At 37.8% G+C, this 17,279-nt stretch overlaps 1 protein-coding gene across 1 annotated transcript; it reads left to right on the forward strand.

Moving 5' to 3' along the window:
* Positions 1–5,115: 5,115 nt before the first annotated feature.
* Positions 5,116–6,111, forward strand: LOC113295473. The gene is made up of 2 exons (XM_026543807.1): positions 5,116–5,497; positions 5,585–6,111. Exons 1-2 carry the CDS (start codon positions 5,116–5,118, stop codon positions 6,109–6,111), a joined length of 909 nt encoding a protein of 302 aa, XP_026399592.1.
* The last annotated feature ends 11,168 nt before the right edge of the window (positions 6,112–17,279 follow it).

Below are 17,279 nucleotides of genomic sequence, written 5' to 3' on the forward strand. Positions count from 1 at the left end.
TTAACACAAGGCCTAGTCCAACTGGTCAACTAACAGTCTCTAACGGTCGGACTGATGGTCAAAGGGGCCAACAAACAGTCAACGTCCAAGGTCAAAGTTTGGTTAAATGGTCAACGGTCCAGAACTAGTCAAAGAATTCAACTCAGTCAAGGATCACTGAGTCAGGCATACAAGCCAAGGCCCTTACACTGGCCACTACTCAAAATGCTTAATTATGGTGCAACACAAAACAAATAAAAGACCAAATGATGCATTTCTATTTCTACTTGCAAAAACACACAATCTCAACAACATTCTAACTAAACCCAGTTCTCTAAGTTACAAACTAACTTCCATCTCCAAAGTCTTCTTTTCATCAAACACTACACTATGATTCCTAACTCTAAGTAACATACTCTTCACATCTTTACATAGCTTCATAATCTGGGCGTAACCCACTTGTACCTGCAGTTGTTCTCCATTTCAATCTCTTACACAAAATCATACACAACACAGTCAACCACCTGCAACCTTCTTTATCAGCACCAACAGCTACATCCGCAACTCGTCCCAACACAACTAACCAGAACAGCATCACCACACCAATTCCAGACTAACTCAGACTTTTACATACACATAAGGACACTTACTTAATTCTTTTAATTTCAACTCCATGTATGAATCCTCAATCCAACCTCAGCAGCCACATATGTAACTAACTTCACCCTTTCTCAGAAATCACCACCAGCAGGTCTATCTCATGACTCAACATCCTCAGCTAGCAATCTCAGATCATGTACAACTCATCTAAACCACCAACACCACTAGTTCAACATTTCAGCTCAACAATTTCATTACCTACAGCAATCCAGTAAATTACTAAACCTAATACAACTTCAACTCATTCAAATCTCTTGAACTCTATCAATACTGCCATCTTAGCTTCAACAACAACACTATCATACACAGCATTCTCAACTACAAGACCATTTCTAAAGTCTTGTAATTCATTAATTATCACCACCTGCAACTCCCAAAAGAACACCAACCCCTCCATTACATTTCAGTTCCTCATAACTAGTATATGCAACTTCATTACTATCTGTAATTCATACTTCATATACCTTACTTCCACTCATTCCTCTTGATCCGATTGGTACATCCCTAATCCAGTCATTTCCAATATCAGTTCTTCATATCCCCTGCCAGTTCAATAATACTACCACAACTTCAAGCCAAGACTACAACCCACAAAATAACAAGCTTCCTCAAATGTCAATACTACCAGCAACCCATAACTTCATCTCTACTTATAATCTACTCTTCAGTAGAATTATAACTAGTCTTATAACTATAACACTAGAACCATCACCATCTTCAGTTAACATCTGTTCCATCATCTAGAAGTTATTTTCCCCTCTAATTTCCAACTCAAGCACCTAAGCAGCAACACAAACACTTTCACTCACCAACACACAGACAAATTCATCTCCAGTTCACTTCATAGCCTAAATATTCAATACAATACACTGCTAATCCATTACTTCATTATAATTGTAGCTTCATATCCCCTGTATCTCAACCATACACAACAGTCTTCAACACCATCATTGGTTTTTCTCAGAAACCCTAACCCATAACTCAAATTCCTAAAGAACCCAAAATTAAACCTGATACAATACTTTCTACCCTAATTAAAAACAAACCCAAGAAATAGACTACAAAACCAAATTCAATTTCACAAAGAAATCAATCAAAACAGAAACCCCAAATTAAATCTTCAAATTAAAGAAACCCTAAATTACCTGGTTTTGATTCTTCATCAGAATAATCTCCAATCGATAATTCAATAACCAAAATCTTCAACCCAACAAACCCATCCTATAATTCCGTTTAAATCTTCTTAATCCTTTCTCGGATCGAATTCCAAACAATTAACAGAAACCCTAATTCTACTTCTATGTTTCATCATCTCGAGCAGAACTATATCAATCCCCTGACTCTCCTCCTTCACGATTCACCACCACATCAACACCTCCATCATCTAATAGTTTCATCAAACACTTCTCTCAATCGATATCTCACAAACTCTCAGAATCGCTCGGAGAAGAACAGTAGAAAAACGAAGATAAAGAAGAAATAAGAAAGAAAAAGAATAAGAGAGAAAAAGAGAATGAGTACGAGTTTATCCTCTCAATGGGTAGATAAGACCAAAGATGGTTAATGGGACACCTCGCAAATGACTAAGGTTAGCCGGGTCGGCTAATTCGCAAAATGACTATTTTGCCCTTCATACGATTTCGATGATATCTTCTTCGTCCGGTATCCGAATGACACGTTCGAGTAGTACGTTCCGCATAACTTTTCGAGATCTATCCAGTAGTACTAGTTTCGTGTCAAGATCGTTGTTATATTAATTTCTAGAAATTAACGTTCGTGTTAAACTAATCGAGTCAATAACGGTTAAAACGTCCCTTGACTGGTCTAATAGCGTTGACGAGCTTGAGGGTCGTTACACTTTGGTACCCAATTCTGAGTGTGTTTAGGAACAACCGGAACCTTCTTCCCATTACTCTCTTCAAGATTTCTCGGAAGAGAATTGGATTGATTATTCTTTTGCAAGTTAGTCTTTCTCCAATTGGGAGCATCGGATCTTGTCTTAGTCTTTACGAAGTTATCCTTTTGATAACCATTACTATTGTGAAAAGAATTCGTATGACGTTTATAGGAAAATCTAGGATTATCACATTACTGATTCCTTTGCCTAAAGGTTGGACATTTACAACCCGTAATTTCGAGAGTGTTAGCCTTAACATATGATCCCGGTTTAATCACTTCTTTTGACACCCAAACAAGAATATCATGAAGTTTTTCATTCCGAAAACGACATCTCCTTTCCAGGTGACCTTTGCTTCCACAATAATGACAAATATAAGGAACGTTCTTACCCGGATTCATGTGTGCTGGTTTTGGAGGTTGATATACTTTGCTCTTTTGAACCTTAACTGCCGGTGAAGGTATTTCAATTTTGCCATCATTGGAAACCTTTTGTTGAGAAGAATCACTAGCCTTGACAAATTTTACCTCTTTGCTAATATTTGGAGCATCTATTTCCTTATAGCCCAATCCTCGTGTATCGCGACGATTTTTACTTGCTCCTAGCATAGTGGTTAATTTGCTTGAAATAGTATTGAACTTTTTCAAGTCATCTTCCAACATCTTTATTTTATCAAGAGCATTAGTTAAATCAGCCTCAAGGAGTTTTTCTCTGTCATCAAAACTAATTTGTTGAGAGTTAAACCTAGCATCAGATTCTGCAAGTTTCTCTTCCAACAAAAATACTTTTGATAAAGATTATCACATTCAAGTGACTTCTTACGTAGGTTTTCCTCAGAATCCTTGAGGATCGATTCGTTAGAACGATTTGAAAAATAAACACCTGCGTAACATCTTCTCAATTTCTTGTTTTCTCAACAGAGAGGAGTCAGAAGAGGTGAGACATGAGTAGTTGTAATCTTCTTCATATTCCACGAATCCAAAAACTTAACATAGTCTGAGACTTCCTCATCAACATCTCCATCAATATCTGAATCACCTTCATCAGAAAGTTCATCCAACTATTCTTCTAGGAGAGTTTCCCAATCAACAGTTTTTACATCAAGAGAATGTTTAGATATTGGCTTAGATGTGACAGTTCTCTCAGGTGAGTCCAAGATTTTAGAATCATCTGGTAATTTCTGAACTGGTACGTTATTAGAGATAGACTCATCCATACTCAGATTGCTACAAGCACAGACTTATAAGGTCTTTAACGTGTTTGCCTGCTCTGATACCAATTGAAAAAGTGGGGGTACAACAACCACACCCCATATTTCGCTTAGCAATCTGTATGGACAAACTCCAATATACTTTCAAGAGAATCAACTAGACTCAATCTTAATAAAGTATATCAAAGAGTTATATCTCTCTTTCTTGATTCAATTCTTTCTCAAGCAAATAGAAATTTGCGATTCTAATTGAATACAAGAGAAATCACTTGAACGGTACCAAAGACCAATGTTCAAGTATCAATCAATTTCAATCAACAACCAAATGTCGGATTTCCAATTGATTGATTCTAACGCACAACATGTAATATTTCAATTATATAATAAAACATAATGCGGAATAGAAATAACACAGACACCAGAATTTTGTTAACGAGGAAACCGCAAATGCAGAAAAACCCTGGGACCTAGTCCAGATTGAACACACACTGTATTAAGCTGCTACAGACACTAGCCTACTACAAACTAACTTTGGTCTGGACTGTAGTTGAACCCCAATCAATCTCACACTGATTCAAGTTACAGTTGCGTTCCTTACGTCTCTGATCCCAGCAGGATACTACGCACTTGATTCCCTTAGATGATCTCACCCACAACTAAGAGTTGCTACGACCCAAAGTCGAAGACTTTAATAAACAAATCTGTATCACACAGAAAAGTCTACAGAATAGATAAATCTGTCTCTCACAGAATATCATTGGCTTTCTTTGGTACCTACTTCTGAGTGCGTTTAGGAACAACCGGAAATACTCTAGGAGACATAGTGTTAAGGAATTATAACTTTGCTGTGGCGATTTTAGGGTTTTCAAATTTTTTCAAAACTTTTTTTCCGCGCTTCATCTTGGATCATCTCTTGGGTGATCAGAGATGGGGGAATAGTCGGTTGGTGATTCTAGTCATCAAAAGCTAACGTTTGTTGAACTTGTTATGGGAAAAAACAAAAAAAAACATGTTTCTACTGCTATCGATATTGCTACTTTACCAAACCCTACTGTCAAGGATGGAAAACCAGCTATGGTTATTCCGCAAGAATATTATGATGAGGGTTGATGTTAAGACTAATTTAGAACAACAATGGAAGCTTGGAGAGGCTAAGGTGCAGTTCATCCCCATGAACCGAGGTTTCTTCATCATCAAGTTGTTAACACAGGAAGACAAAGAAAAAGTTTATCGTGAGGATAACAAGGATCCATGGATTGTGAACAAAAAGCCTTTACGTCTGATCGAATGGTATCCAGTATTTGATGCTGATAAATAATGTACCTCATACTCTACCGTCTGGGTCAAGTTTCCAGGTCTTCCGGTTGAAATGTGGGTGGAAAAAACGTTGTTAGCTTTAGGAAAAACTCTGGGTACTCTTATTGTAGTGGACAAACGAACCCTAAACCATGAGTATGGGCATTATGCCTCAGTTCTGATCGATATTGATTTTGCAAAGCTTAATTCAGACTCTGTTTATGTTGAAGCTGGTGGACGCAATTTTTTGCAACCCTTTGAAATTTTGAAGAAGCCGAAATACTGTTTTAAGTGCAAAATAGTTGACCACCTAGACTCAGAGTGCAGAAAGAAGCATGTTACTGCAGTTAATACGCCACCCGTTACTGTCAGTACATCGAAGCAATCTAATACTCTAGTTATCCACCAGGGTGACGCTAATTCAGCATGGAAAGTTGCAGGTCACAAGAAGAATGGTAAAAAAAACCCGAAAAAGAACAGTTGATAGTAACGTACCGATTGCTATTGTGAGCATTCAAGACATTGTTGAGTTGGAACAACAGTTACAGATGAACTTGAGAATTCCGAAGCTGTTTTGCGCAGGGCTACAACTGAGTTTGAGAAAGCCAAACAAGCTAAAATTGCGCATTCAGTTTTAGTCGACAGGGCAAAGTCGTTAAGTATTGTTTCCTTGAGTACTAATCCAGTTGGGAATGTTGAATTGGCAATTCCTAATCCTGGTAGGATTCCTGTTTCATCTTTGTCTACACCGGTGTGTGATGCTCTTGAAGAAAGTTCGGAATATATCTCTCATAACAAGTTCAACATTCTGGGTGAAGTTGGTGAGCCTTTGAATAACCTTCTTTTGGAGATTAATAAGGTTGATGAAGTAGCTAAACGTGCTAAGCAGAAGCAGGTGTTAGCTCTTCAAGCAAAAATTGATGCTTTGAGAGATAATGACTCAATGTTGGACTCTGAAGATTCTGAATTGGGTATTCGAGCTCGAAAGGGTTCTTCACCAAGACTAAAATCCTCCTCACATACTTCTCATCAAGTAAATATATCTAAAACTCAACCCCCCAAAGTTTAATTATGCGGGTTCTCTTTTGGAACATAAATGGAGTTGCTCGTGAAGCAGCTCAGTGTAAACTTAGAGAGTTATTAATTAGAGAGTTCAAGCCGGATATCTTTTGTCTTGCGGAACCAAAAGTTCGTTGCTCGGTTGGTTTTGGTAATAGACTTCAGTTGAACGGTTTTTCCCCACATGTTATTCATAATGCAACCGCTTCTAGTATTGCTAATCTATGGATTTGCTACTTAAATGATATTGTTCCCTCGGTTATCAATATGAGCAAACAGGCCATAAAAGTTAAGGTTGATGGAGTTCATATCTCGTTTGTTCATGCTAGTTATATTCAGGTTACTAGGCGAAGGCTTTGGCAGCATCTTAATAGCCATGATACATCGATTTTGTGGCTTGTCATGGGAGATTTCAATTGTATTCTTCGGCTTGATGAAAAAAAGGGTGGTCTTGAGCCTAGGACTTCAGCAATAAATGATTTTTCTGATTGGATGGATGATAATAATCTTTTCGAAGCATATTTCTTGGGTACTAAATTTACGTGGATTAATAGTCAGTCGGGTTCTGACAGAATCATTAGTAAGTTGGATCGTGCTATTATCAATGCTGCTTGGTTAGCGAAATTTGAGAATTGGCGGTGTAAAGCTCTTCCTAGAGAAGTTTCCGACCATTCTACTCTTTTGGGTTTTCCTTTTGCTGTTCCGAGACCTAAAAGAGCTCCTTTTCGCATTCAAAAAATGTGGTTCTTACACACTGATTTTCTTCGTATGGTGACTGACAGTTGGAATATGCCAGTTCATGGTTCTCTTGATTTCATATTTACTTATAAACTCAAGCGTTTAAAGGGTGTGATCAAGGAATGTAATCTTGCAGTTTTTGGTAATATTCATGCTAGGTTGAAGCAGGACCAGCTAAGGTTTGAATCTGCATCTCTTTGCTCGGATGAAGACCCTAATGATGTTACCAAACTTAATCTTATAAAGGATCTAGGCTTAGTGAGACTCGGATTCAACACAACACTATGCTTAAGCAAAAGGCAAGGAATCAGTGGCTTGTGGAGGGTTCAAGTAACACTACTTTATTTCATAATAGTATTCGAATTCGTCGGAGTTCTAATACTATTTCTGAGTTAACAGATAGTGACGGCAATTCTATTATTGACTATGATCAGTTGCGTGACCATGTGGTGCATTTTCATGAGGACAAATTCAATGGACATGAGTCTGATTTTGATGCTAGTTTATTTGACTATGAGCACGTTAGTATCTCAGAGGAAGAATGTCTTGCTATGGACAGAATTCCTGCTCCTGACGAAATCAAGCAAGCAGTTTTTGATCTTGGAGCTGATAGTGCTCCAGGGCCGGATGGTTTTTCTGGTTGTTTCTATCGTTATTGCTGGGATATTATTCATGGAGATTTGATTAAGGCTATTGTTTTTTGCTGGAATTCTGGTCAGATTCCTAATGGGGTGAATTCAAGCCTTATCATCTTGCTTCTAAAGGTAAGAGGTGCAAATACTCTTCATAATTTTCGACCTATTGGTCTTAGTAATTTATTCTTTAAAATTTTTACTAAGATCCTTGCTACTAGACTTGGTAGTGTTTTGGATAAACTTGTTTCTGAGGAACAGGTAGCCTTCATGAAAGATCGGAATATCCATGAAAACATCAGTTTGGTTTCGGAAATGGTTAATGAACTCCACATCAAGCGCAAGGATGGCAACATTGGTCTTAAGCTTGATATTTCCTAGGCATTTGACACGGTGAGTTGGTCTTTTGTGTTGGAAGTTTTCCGGATATATGGTTTCTCTGAACATTGGTGCTCTTGGATTCTTAATATTTTGAATTCTGCTAGAATCTCTATTCTTTTGAATGGCAGCCCGGAGGGTTATTTCAAAATTAATAGAGGTTTGCGTCAAGGAGACCCTCTTTCTCCTTTGATTTTTGTCTTGATTGAAGTTGTTCTTAGCAGAAATATTACAAAGCTTTTTCATGAGAAAAAGATGTCTCATATGGTAATTAGAGGGGGTATATCTCCTACTCATCTCTTTTTTGCTGATGACATTATGATTTTCTGTAAAGGAAACCTTAAGAGCCTCAATAATCTGATGGATTTATTGGGTAAGTATCAAAGAGATTCTGGTCAAACTGTTTGTAGACAGAAGAGCAAGATCTATTATGGTGGTGGTTCTTTAACTAGAATGAATTAGCCACTTTTCCTGATCGTTATTTGGGAGTTCAAATTATGCCGGGTACTGTTTGATATCAGCACATTTAGGGTGTTGTGGAGAAGATTAAATCGCAACTTGCTGGTTGGAAGGGTTTTATGTTATCCTTCCATGATCGTTTGGTGCTGGTCAAGACTGTTATTGCTAGTTACTCTATTCACAATATGGCTATTTATAAAAGGCCTCGTAAATTCATTTTACAATGTGAGAGAGCAATTAGGAGTTTTATTTGGTCGGGAGATTCCAATGTTAGCCGTGTTGTGGTTGTTGTTTATGATAAAGTTTGTTGCCCTTTTGAGGAGGGGGGTTTGGGCTTATCTCGTATGACTACAATGAATGATGCCATGCTTATGAAACTTTGGTGGAAAATTCGTTCTTCGAAGAAAAAATGGGCAGGCTTTCTTCGTGTTAAATTCTTTCGCAGAAATGGGTGTATCAAGGTGAATGGTTTGAAGTCTTCTATTCTTCCGGGTATTAGAAGAGTGTACAAGATGGTGGAATCTAACACTAAATTTTTGCTGGGGGATGGTAGAGATACGTCGCTTTATTATGATGCTTGGTTTTCAAATACAAGTATTGCTGCAATCATTGATGACTATACTCTAGATAGAAACGTGTTGGTTAGTACTATTTTGGTTGATGGGCAGTGGAATATCCCTGTAAAACACTTAGACCGTATGGCAGCTGCAGGTCTGGACGTTAACAGGTTGCCTACTCCCATTGGTGGTGATGATGTACGCATATGGATGCCAGAGTTCAAAGGTGATTTCACTGTCAGTTCTGCGAAAGAATTAATTCGTCAGAAATATCCCAAGTTTGATGGCGCTACTATTTTATGGAGGAAAGAAGGTCACCCTACATTGGCTTCCCAAAACTGGAAATTCATGCGTAATGCTTGTGCAACGTATGATATTCTCCAATCCATGTTCAAAATTCATCTTCCAAGTCGATGTAGCTTGTGTGGAGTTGCGGAAGAGTCTCTAGACCATATCCTTTTCCATTTCAGCTTTGCTGGCCGCGCTTGGAACTGGATAGATGATCTTTTTAATTTAACGCCTAATGCTAATCTTGTGGTGTCTTGTAAAACAGCGCAAGGAAGGAGTACTATGATTCGCGATCTGTGGAGACTTGCCAATCTTGTTATCAGGTCTGAGCTATGGGCGGCACGTAATAGGGCTGTTTTTCAACGTCAACAACCTAGCTGGAGTTTATTTTTCAAGAGGGTGGTAAAGCTAATTCAAGACTATTTTCTTCGGCTTAGGGGATATATGCAAAATTGTGCTGAAGATGTTGTGTTGCTTAATTATTTTCGAGTGGTCCATAGGAGTGTCAAGCACCAGCAACCGGTGGAGGTTTTTTGGCAGCCTCCAGATGAGAACGAACTCCAGATTTGTTGTGATGGCGCGGCGCGGGGTAACCCATGCATTGCAGGAGCGGGAGTGGTGGCTAGGGACGCAAATTGTGCAGTTATCGGAGCTATGAGTATTGGCCTTAGAGTTACCACAAATTTTTTAGATGAACTTTATGGAATTATTGTTAGGTTTGAGTGGGCTATGCAATGGGGTTTTGAGCGTATTTGTGTGCGATCAGATTCTTTTAGCGTGGTTGAAGCTTTCAAAAATTCTTCTATCCCTTGGTTTTGAAGGAGCAGTTGGTTGGCAATTTGTAGGCATTATGTGTCTATAAGGTTCATCCACACTTTTAGGGAGGAGAATTTTGCAGCAGATAAAATGGCCAAGCGCGGTTGTCTACTTTCTAATGAAGTGGGAGTACATTATGTTGGAAGACCACCTTTTTTAAATTCAGTTGAATATCCAAACATTTCTTATTATCGTTTCAAGTAGTTTACAAGTTTTTGGGGTTGTTGTGACCTCTTTTCTTGTAAATTACTCTTTGTAAATTTTGTTATCTATTAATACAAATTTTTGACTTATCAAAAAAAAAAGGAACAACCGGAACCTTCTTCCCATTACTCTCTTCAAGATTTCTCGGAAGAGAATTGGATTGACTATTCTTTTGCAAGTTAGTCTTTCTCCAATTGGGATCATCGGATCTTGTATTAGTCTTTACGAAGTTATCCTTTTGATAACCATTATGATTGTGAAAAGACTTCGTATGACGTTTATAGGAAAATCTAGGATTATCACAACACTGATTCCTTTGCCTAAAGGTTGGACATTTACAACCAGTAATGTCGAGAGTGTTAGCCTTAACATATGATCCCGGTTTAATCACTTCTTTTGACACCCAAACAAGATTATCATGAAGTTTTTCATTCCGAAAACGACATCTCCTTTCCAGGTGACCTTTGTTTCCACAATAATGACAAATATAAGGAACGTTCTTACCCGGATTCATGTGTGATGGTTTTGGAGGTTGATATACTTTTCTCTTTTTAACCTTAACTGTCGGTGAAGGTATTTCACTTTTGCCATCAGTGGAACCCTTTTGTTGAGAAGAATTACTAGCCTTGACAAATTTTACCTCTTAGCTAATATTTGGAGCATTTATTTCCTTATAGCCCAATCCTCGTGTATCTCGATGATTTTTAATTTCTCCTAGCATAGTGGTTAATTTGCTTGAACTAGTATTGAAATTTTTCAAGTCATCTTCCAACATCTTGATTTTGTCAAGAGCAGCAGTTAAATCAGCCTCAAGGCGTTTTTCTCGAACGAGACAAGCACTTTTTCTGTCATCAAAACTAATTTGTTGAGAGTTAAACCTTGCTTCAGATTCAACAAGTTTCTCTTTCAACAAAAAATACTTTTGATAAAGATTATCACATTCAAGTGACTTCATACGTAGGTTTTCCTCAATCCTTGAGGATCGATTCGTTAGAACGATTTGAAAAATAAACACCTGCATAACATCTTCTCAATTTTTTGTTTTCTCGACAGAGAGGAGTCAGAAGAGGTGAGACATGATAAGTTATAATTTTCTTCATATTCCCCGAATCCAAAAACTTAACATATTCTGAGACTTCCTCATCAACATCTCTATCAATATCTGAATCACCTTCATCAGAAAGTTCATCCAACTGTTCTTCTAGGAGAGTTTCCCAATCAACAGTTTTTACATCAAGAGAATGTTTAGATGTTGACTTAGATGTGACAGTTCTCTCAGGTGAGTACAAGCTTTTAGAATCATCTGGTAATTTCTGAACTGGTACGGTATTAGAGATAGACTCGTCCATAATCAGATTGCCACAAACACAGACTTATAATGTCTTTAACGTGTTTGCCTGCTCTGATACCAATTGAAAAAGTGGGGGTACAGCAACCACACCCCATATTTCGCTTAGGAATCTGTATGGACAAACTCCAATATACTTTCAAGAGAATCAACTAGACTCAATCTTAATAAATTATATCAAAGAGTTATATCTCTCTTTCTTGATTCAATTCTTTCTCAAGCAAATAAAAATCTGCGAGTCTAATTGAATACAAGAGAAATCACTTGAACAGTACAAAAAACCAATGTTCAAGTGTCAATCAATTTCAATCAACAACCAAAGGTCGGATTTCCAATTGATTGATTCTAACGCACAACCTGTGATATTTTAATTATATAACAAAATATAATGCGGAATAGAAATAACACAGACACCAGAATTTTGTTAACGAGGAAACCGCAAATGCAGAAAAACCCCGGGACCTAGTCCAGATTGAACACACATTGTATTAAGCCGCTATAGACACTAGCCTACTACAAACTAACTTCGGTCTGGACTGTAGTTGAACCCCAATCAATCTCACACTGATTCAAGGTACAGTTGCGCTCCTTACGTCTCTGATCCCAGCAGGATACTACGCACTTGATTCCCTTAGATGATCTCACCCACAACTAAGAGTTGCTACGACCCAAAGTCGGAGACTTTAATAAACAAATCTGTATCACACAGAAAAGTCTACAGAATAGATAAATATATCTCCCACAGAAATACCTACGAGTTTTGTTCCGTCTTGTTATAAATCAAGGTGAACAGGAACCAATTGATAACCCAGAATTATATTCCCGAAGAACAGCCTAGTATTATCAATCACCTCACAGTAATATTAATCGACGCGGCGAAAGAAGATATTTTGGAATCACAAACGATGAGACGAAGATGTTTGTGACTACTTTTCTATCTTGCCTATCAGAGATATAAATCTCAAGCTAATCGTTACGAATGTACTCAAAACGATAGAATCAACAAGATCAGATCACGCAACTATGAGAAAGTAGTATCGGTCTGGCTTCACAATCCCAATGAATTCTTTAAGTTGTTAACCTGGTTTACAAGAAGAAACCTAAGGTTAAAGGAGAATCGACTCTAGCTAATACAACTAGTATCACATAGGAGGTGTGGGGATTAGGTTTCCCAGTTTCTAGAGTTATCCCTTATATAGTCTTTCAAATCAGGGTTTGAATCAATGTTAGCTTGGTAACAAAGCATTCAATATTCACCGTTAGATGAAAACCTGATAAGATTCAAGCTAATATCTTTCAACCGTTAGATCGAAAACTTAGCTTGTTATACACAAATGAAATGTACTATTTATGGTTTATGTAACCATACCCAAACATGAACATTTGTTGGTACAACAATAGTTAACCAATGGTTAGCCATATGAGCACTTTCATATCAACCATATTCTTCTTCACCATAACTAGTTCAAATGACTCAAACGAACTAGTTAGAGAGTTGTTCAATTGCAAGGAAATCTTATGTAACTACACAAGAGACAATTGAAGCAAAAATGATTTGATTCATTCGAATCGGTTCATGAACTATATAGCCACGGTTTGCATTTAGCATTCCTTAGTTAATATAAATAAGTTCACAAACAATCTTCTTTAGATATAACCATCTTAAGTTCGCAGACTTAGTTCGAGGACTTAAGTTCCCGGAAGGAGTTCTCAAACTCCAGCAGATTTTCTCGAGTCGAGAACTTCCGCCAGTTCGCGGTCTGGGTTCGCGGACTGAGTTCGCGGACTGAGTTCACGGCTCTTGTTCCGGTTTTCTTGATCAAGAAATTTCGCAAACTTCGGTTCAAGAAAAAATGACTTATACATATATGTGTTGCCACGCAATGCTTATATCCATCATTGGTTATTTAATCTAAACTATCATTTCAACCATTGAAACATTCTTAGAGGACATTTCATCAAAGTAAGCAATTTTCAAGGTGATTGAAACGTGTCATGACTTTCGTCACTAGGTAAAGATGAACTTGGCCAAAGCAAAATCTTATCAACACATATTTCGAGAAATAGATAGGCGAGATAAACTCAGCTCGAAATAGAAAATGTGTATAATCAAAGTCTATATAGAAAAACGACTTTTGTCTCAAAATAGGAGATATAGTAGATAGACTTTTGAGTGATAGATAAGTTCAAGTCTCCACATACCTTTTAGTCGATGAAGATCCACCAGTTCCTTGAGTAGTCCTTCGTCTTGTATGATTATCGACATGGAGTTCTTGAGCTCAACTACACTTTCTATCCTAGTCCAAAACTTAGCTATAGTAGACTAGAAATCAAAACTTATAGTTTTGATCACTAACATTGACAAACATGCTTGAGATAGCAACGCATGCGAGTTCGACCGAGAAATGCTCTAACATCCTCAATTAATGATCAATCTCAAGCTGTTGACCCTAATGTTATATTCCCAACTCTCCCACCACCCAAGCCCTTTCCTTTCAACACTCTTCCAACTATTTCCCAAATTAAGGAAAGAATGGAAGCTGAAATATTAAAAAAAAAAAAAGGAAGTTTGGCATGCCAAAAAGAAAGGCCATGTCTTTGAGGAATCCAGTGCTCCTAGCTCTATGGCCAATAAAACAGAACCAAAGAGAAAGAAACCTGCTCCAACTGAAGATTCTATGGACACCGCTCCCATTGATTCAGACTGCCTCAAAAGGTTCAAAGACCATGAAGATCTCTATGCTGAACCTCTGGACTCAAGCATCCCCTTAATGGCTAATGGTGATTCTGGCAATGCCTCCTCTGACTCTGTGGTAACTTTCTATACTCTCTCCACATCAGTCATTTTTACTCTGTGTTCCATGATTTACCACATTAGATTAAAGTCTTATTATGATCCTATTATTAGAAGAGTCACATCTAAATATCCCTCTGTATCCTACTTATGGAAATTCTTTACCTCTCTGACATGGAATTGGCAAGGTTTAGGTACAAAGAATGCCAAAAAATATCTCAATGACATGTTAAATAAACTCAACCCTGACATCTGCTTCCTTTTTGAAACAAAACAAAAACAAGAAAACTTAGAAAAACTATGCAAGATATCAATGTTCAAAATTACTGTTTTGTCAATCCTGGAGGGGGTAGTGGTACTGCTGGAGGACTAGCTTTGATTTGGAAAAGCAATCTTGAAGTTGAGATTCTTGACTGCTCTCTAAACCATATCAATGCTATAATCAAGCCCATAAGTGGCACCCCTTGGTTATTTACTGGTTACTATGGTAGTCCTTATGATACTATGGTAGTCCTTATGATACTATGGTAGTACTTATGGTAGTCCTTATGGCACCCCTTGAATCATGGAAAGTGTTAGAACAAACTGCTGCTAATTATTCTCTGGCTTGGTTGATTATTGGAGATTATAATATCATCTTGCATGATACTGAGAAATACAGTACTCGGCCTTTAGACACTAATGAGGAAAATCTTTTTAGCACTAAATTTCTTGAGTTAGACTTAACTGATCTGGGCACTACTGGCAGCCCTTTCACTTGGTTAAACAAAAGTAGTGGCCCTGCTCTTACTGAACAAATATTGGATAGAGGACTAGCCAATGAAAGCTGGCTTCTCCTATATCCAAACACCACTATATCTAATATGCTAGCTATTGGGTCTGACCACCACCAAATTCTCCTCAATTCCAATCCAACTAGGAAAACTGGTAAAATCCCCTTCAAATTCTTTGGTCCATGGCTTGATCATAAGGATTGCAAGGAAATTATTGCTGAGTGTTGGAAGAGGAGTCTCTCTGGCTCCAGTGCTTACCTTATTGCCAGAAAACTCAAGGATATCAAGGTGCACCTCAGGGTTTGGAACAAAGAGATTTATGGCAACATCAAAACCAACATAGAAGAATGTAAACAACATCTTTCTTGGTTTCATGACAACTACTTCATAATTGACAGGAGTGATGCTGTCAGATCATCCAGGCAAAAGCTCAGTGAATGGCAGGACATTGAAGAAAATTTTTGGAAGACTAAAAGTAGGGACCAGTTCATCAAATTAGGTGACCAAAATACCACTTACTTCCATAGAGCCACAAAATGTAGAACAAGAAGAAACAGGATAGACACCATACATGACAGTGATGGGAACTGGATATCTAATTATCAAGAGCTGAAGCTGTTTTACAAATCATTTCACTAAGATGTCTACAACAGAAGCAACTACCATAAACCCAGAAATAATAAATCTCATACCCACTATCATCACCAATACTGACATTACCATTATGAACAGACCTCATGACTACAATGAAATCAAAGCTATTCTGTTCAGTATGGCAAAAGACAAAGCTCCAGGACCAGATGGTTTCCCACCAAACTTCTTCCAAGCCAACTGGGACATTGTTAAAGATGACATAGTCAAGATGGTGCAACATATTTTCTTATCCGGTCACTTATTCAAAGAGATGAACTCTACCTTCATTTCCCTGATCCCCAAGATAGATAACCCAACCTCCCCGAGCCATTTCAGACCCATAAGCCTATGCAATGCTACCTACAAAATCATATCCAAGCTGTTATCTCAAAGAATGAAGCCTTTCCTCAACAAAATCATTTCACCCTACCAATCTGCATTTATACCTGGTAGACAAATTTCTGACAACATTGCAATAGCTCATGATCACATCCATTCAATGAGATCCAAAAGAGGAGTCAAAGGTGAAAATAGAAGCATGGGAATAAATATTGATATGGCCAAAGCATTTGATAGAGTGGACTGGAAATTTCTCAATAAAATCATGTCAAAGATGGGGTTTAATGATTCTTGGTGCCACAAGATTATGCAATGCATTTCTACCACTACTTCAGCTGTTCTTATTAATGGTTCTCCTGACTCCTTATTTACTCCTTCTAGAGGCCTCATACAAGGAGACCCATTGACCCCTTACCTGTTTCTGTTCTGCATGGAAGCTCTCTCAAGAACTCTAATACATGGTGAAGATCTAGGTATAATCTCAGGTATCAAGATTTGTAAGGGAGCACCCTCTATAAACCATCTTCTGTTTGCTGATGATTGCATGGTGTTCTGCAAAGCCAACAAAACTGAAGCACAAAATCTAAAGGACATCCTCAATTTGTTTGGAGATACCTCTGGCCAACTAATCAACTTCAACAAATCTGGAGTGTTTTTCAGCAAAAACACAAATCCAACTCTTATTCCAGTTATCAACAACATAATGGGAGTGCAAACCTTACAGCTGAATGATAAGTATTTAGGATCTCCTCTGCTTACTCACAGAAGCAAAATAAAGTCATTCAGACCAGGAGTTGACAAGATGAAATTGAGGCTCTCAAGTTGGAAAAATGCTCCTCTGAATCCTGCTGGCAGGGATATTATCATCAAAAATGTCACACCAACAACCAGTATATATCAAATGAATTGAGGATTCCTAAACAAACCTGTCAAGAATTAAACAAGCTTCAAAGAGATTTCTTTTGGGGAAAAAATATGGAAAATCCTACAAGATACTACCCAAAGGCCTGGTCAGCCATTTGCAAACCAAAAGAGCTAGGTGGATTAAGTTTCATGAACATGGAACTTTTCAACAGCTCAATGATTACAAAAATAGGCTGGAGATTGGAGCAAGACAAGGACTCCCTATGGTATCAACTAATGGATGCAAAATATCTTCTAGGAAGAAATGTTCTAAACATGGATACAAAAGCCAAAGATGGAGATTCTTGGATCTGGA

The sequence above is a fragment of the Papaver somniferum genome, chromosome 7 (genome assembly GCF_003573695.1).
Source record: "Papaver somniferum cultivar HN1 chromosome 7, ASM357369v1, whole genome shotgun sequence".
Taxonomy (NCBI): Eukaryota; Viridiplantae; Streptophyta; class Magnoliopsida; order Ranunculales; family Papaveraceae; genus Papaver; species Papaver somniferum.

Excerpts from the sequence above, each read along its gene's own strand:
- LOC113295473 (XM_026543807.1), top strand. The coding sequence starts at position 5,116 with ATGTGGGTGGAAAAAACGTTGTTAGCTTTAGGAAAAACTCTGGGTACT. Across the intron at positions 5,498-5,584 it reads TGCAGGTCACAAGAAGAATG|TTACAGATGAACTTGAGAAT; the intron begins GTAAAAAAAACC and ends TTGGAACAACAG.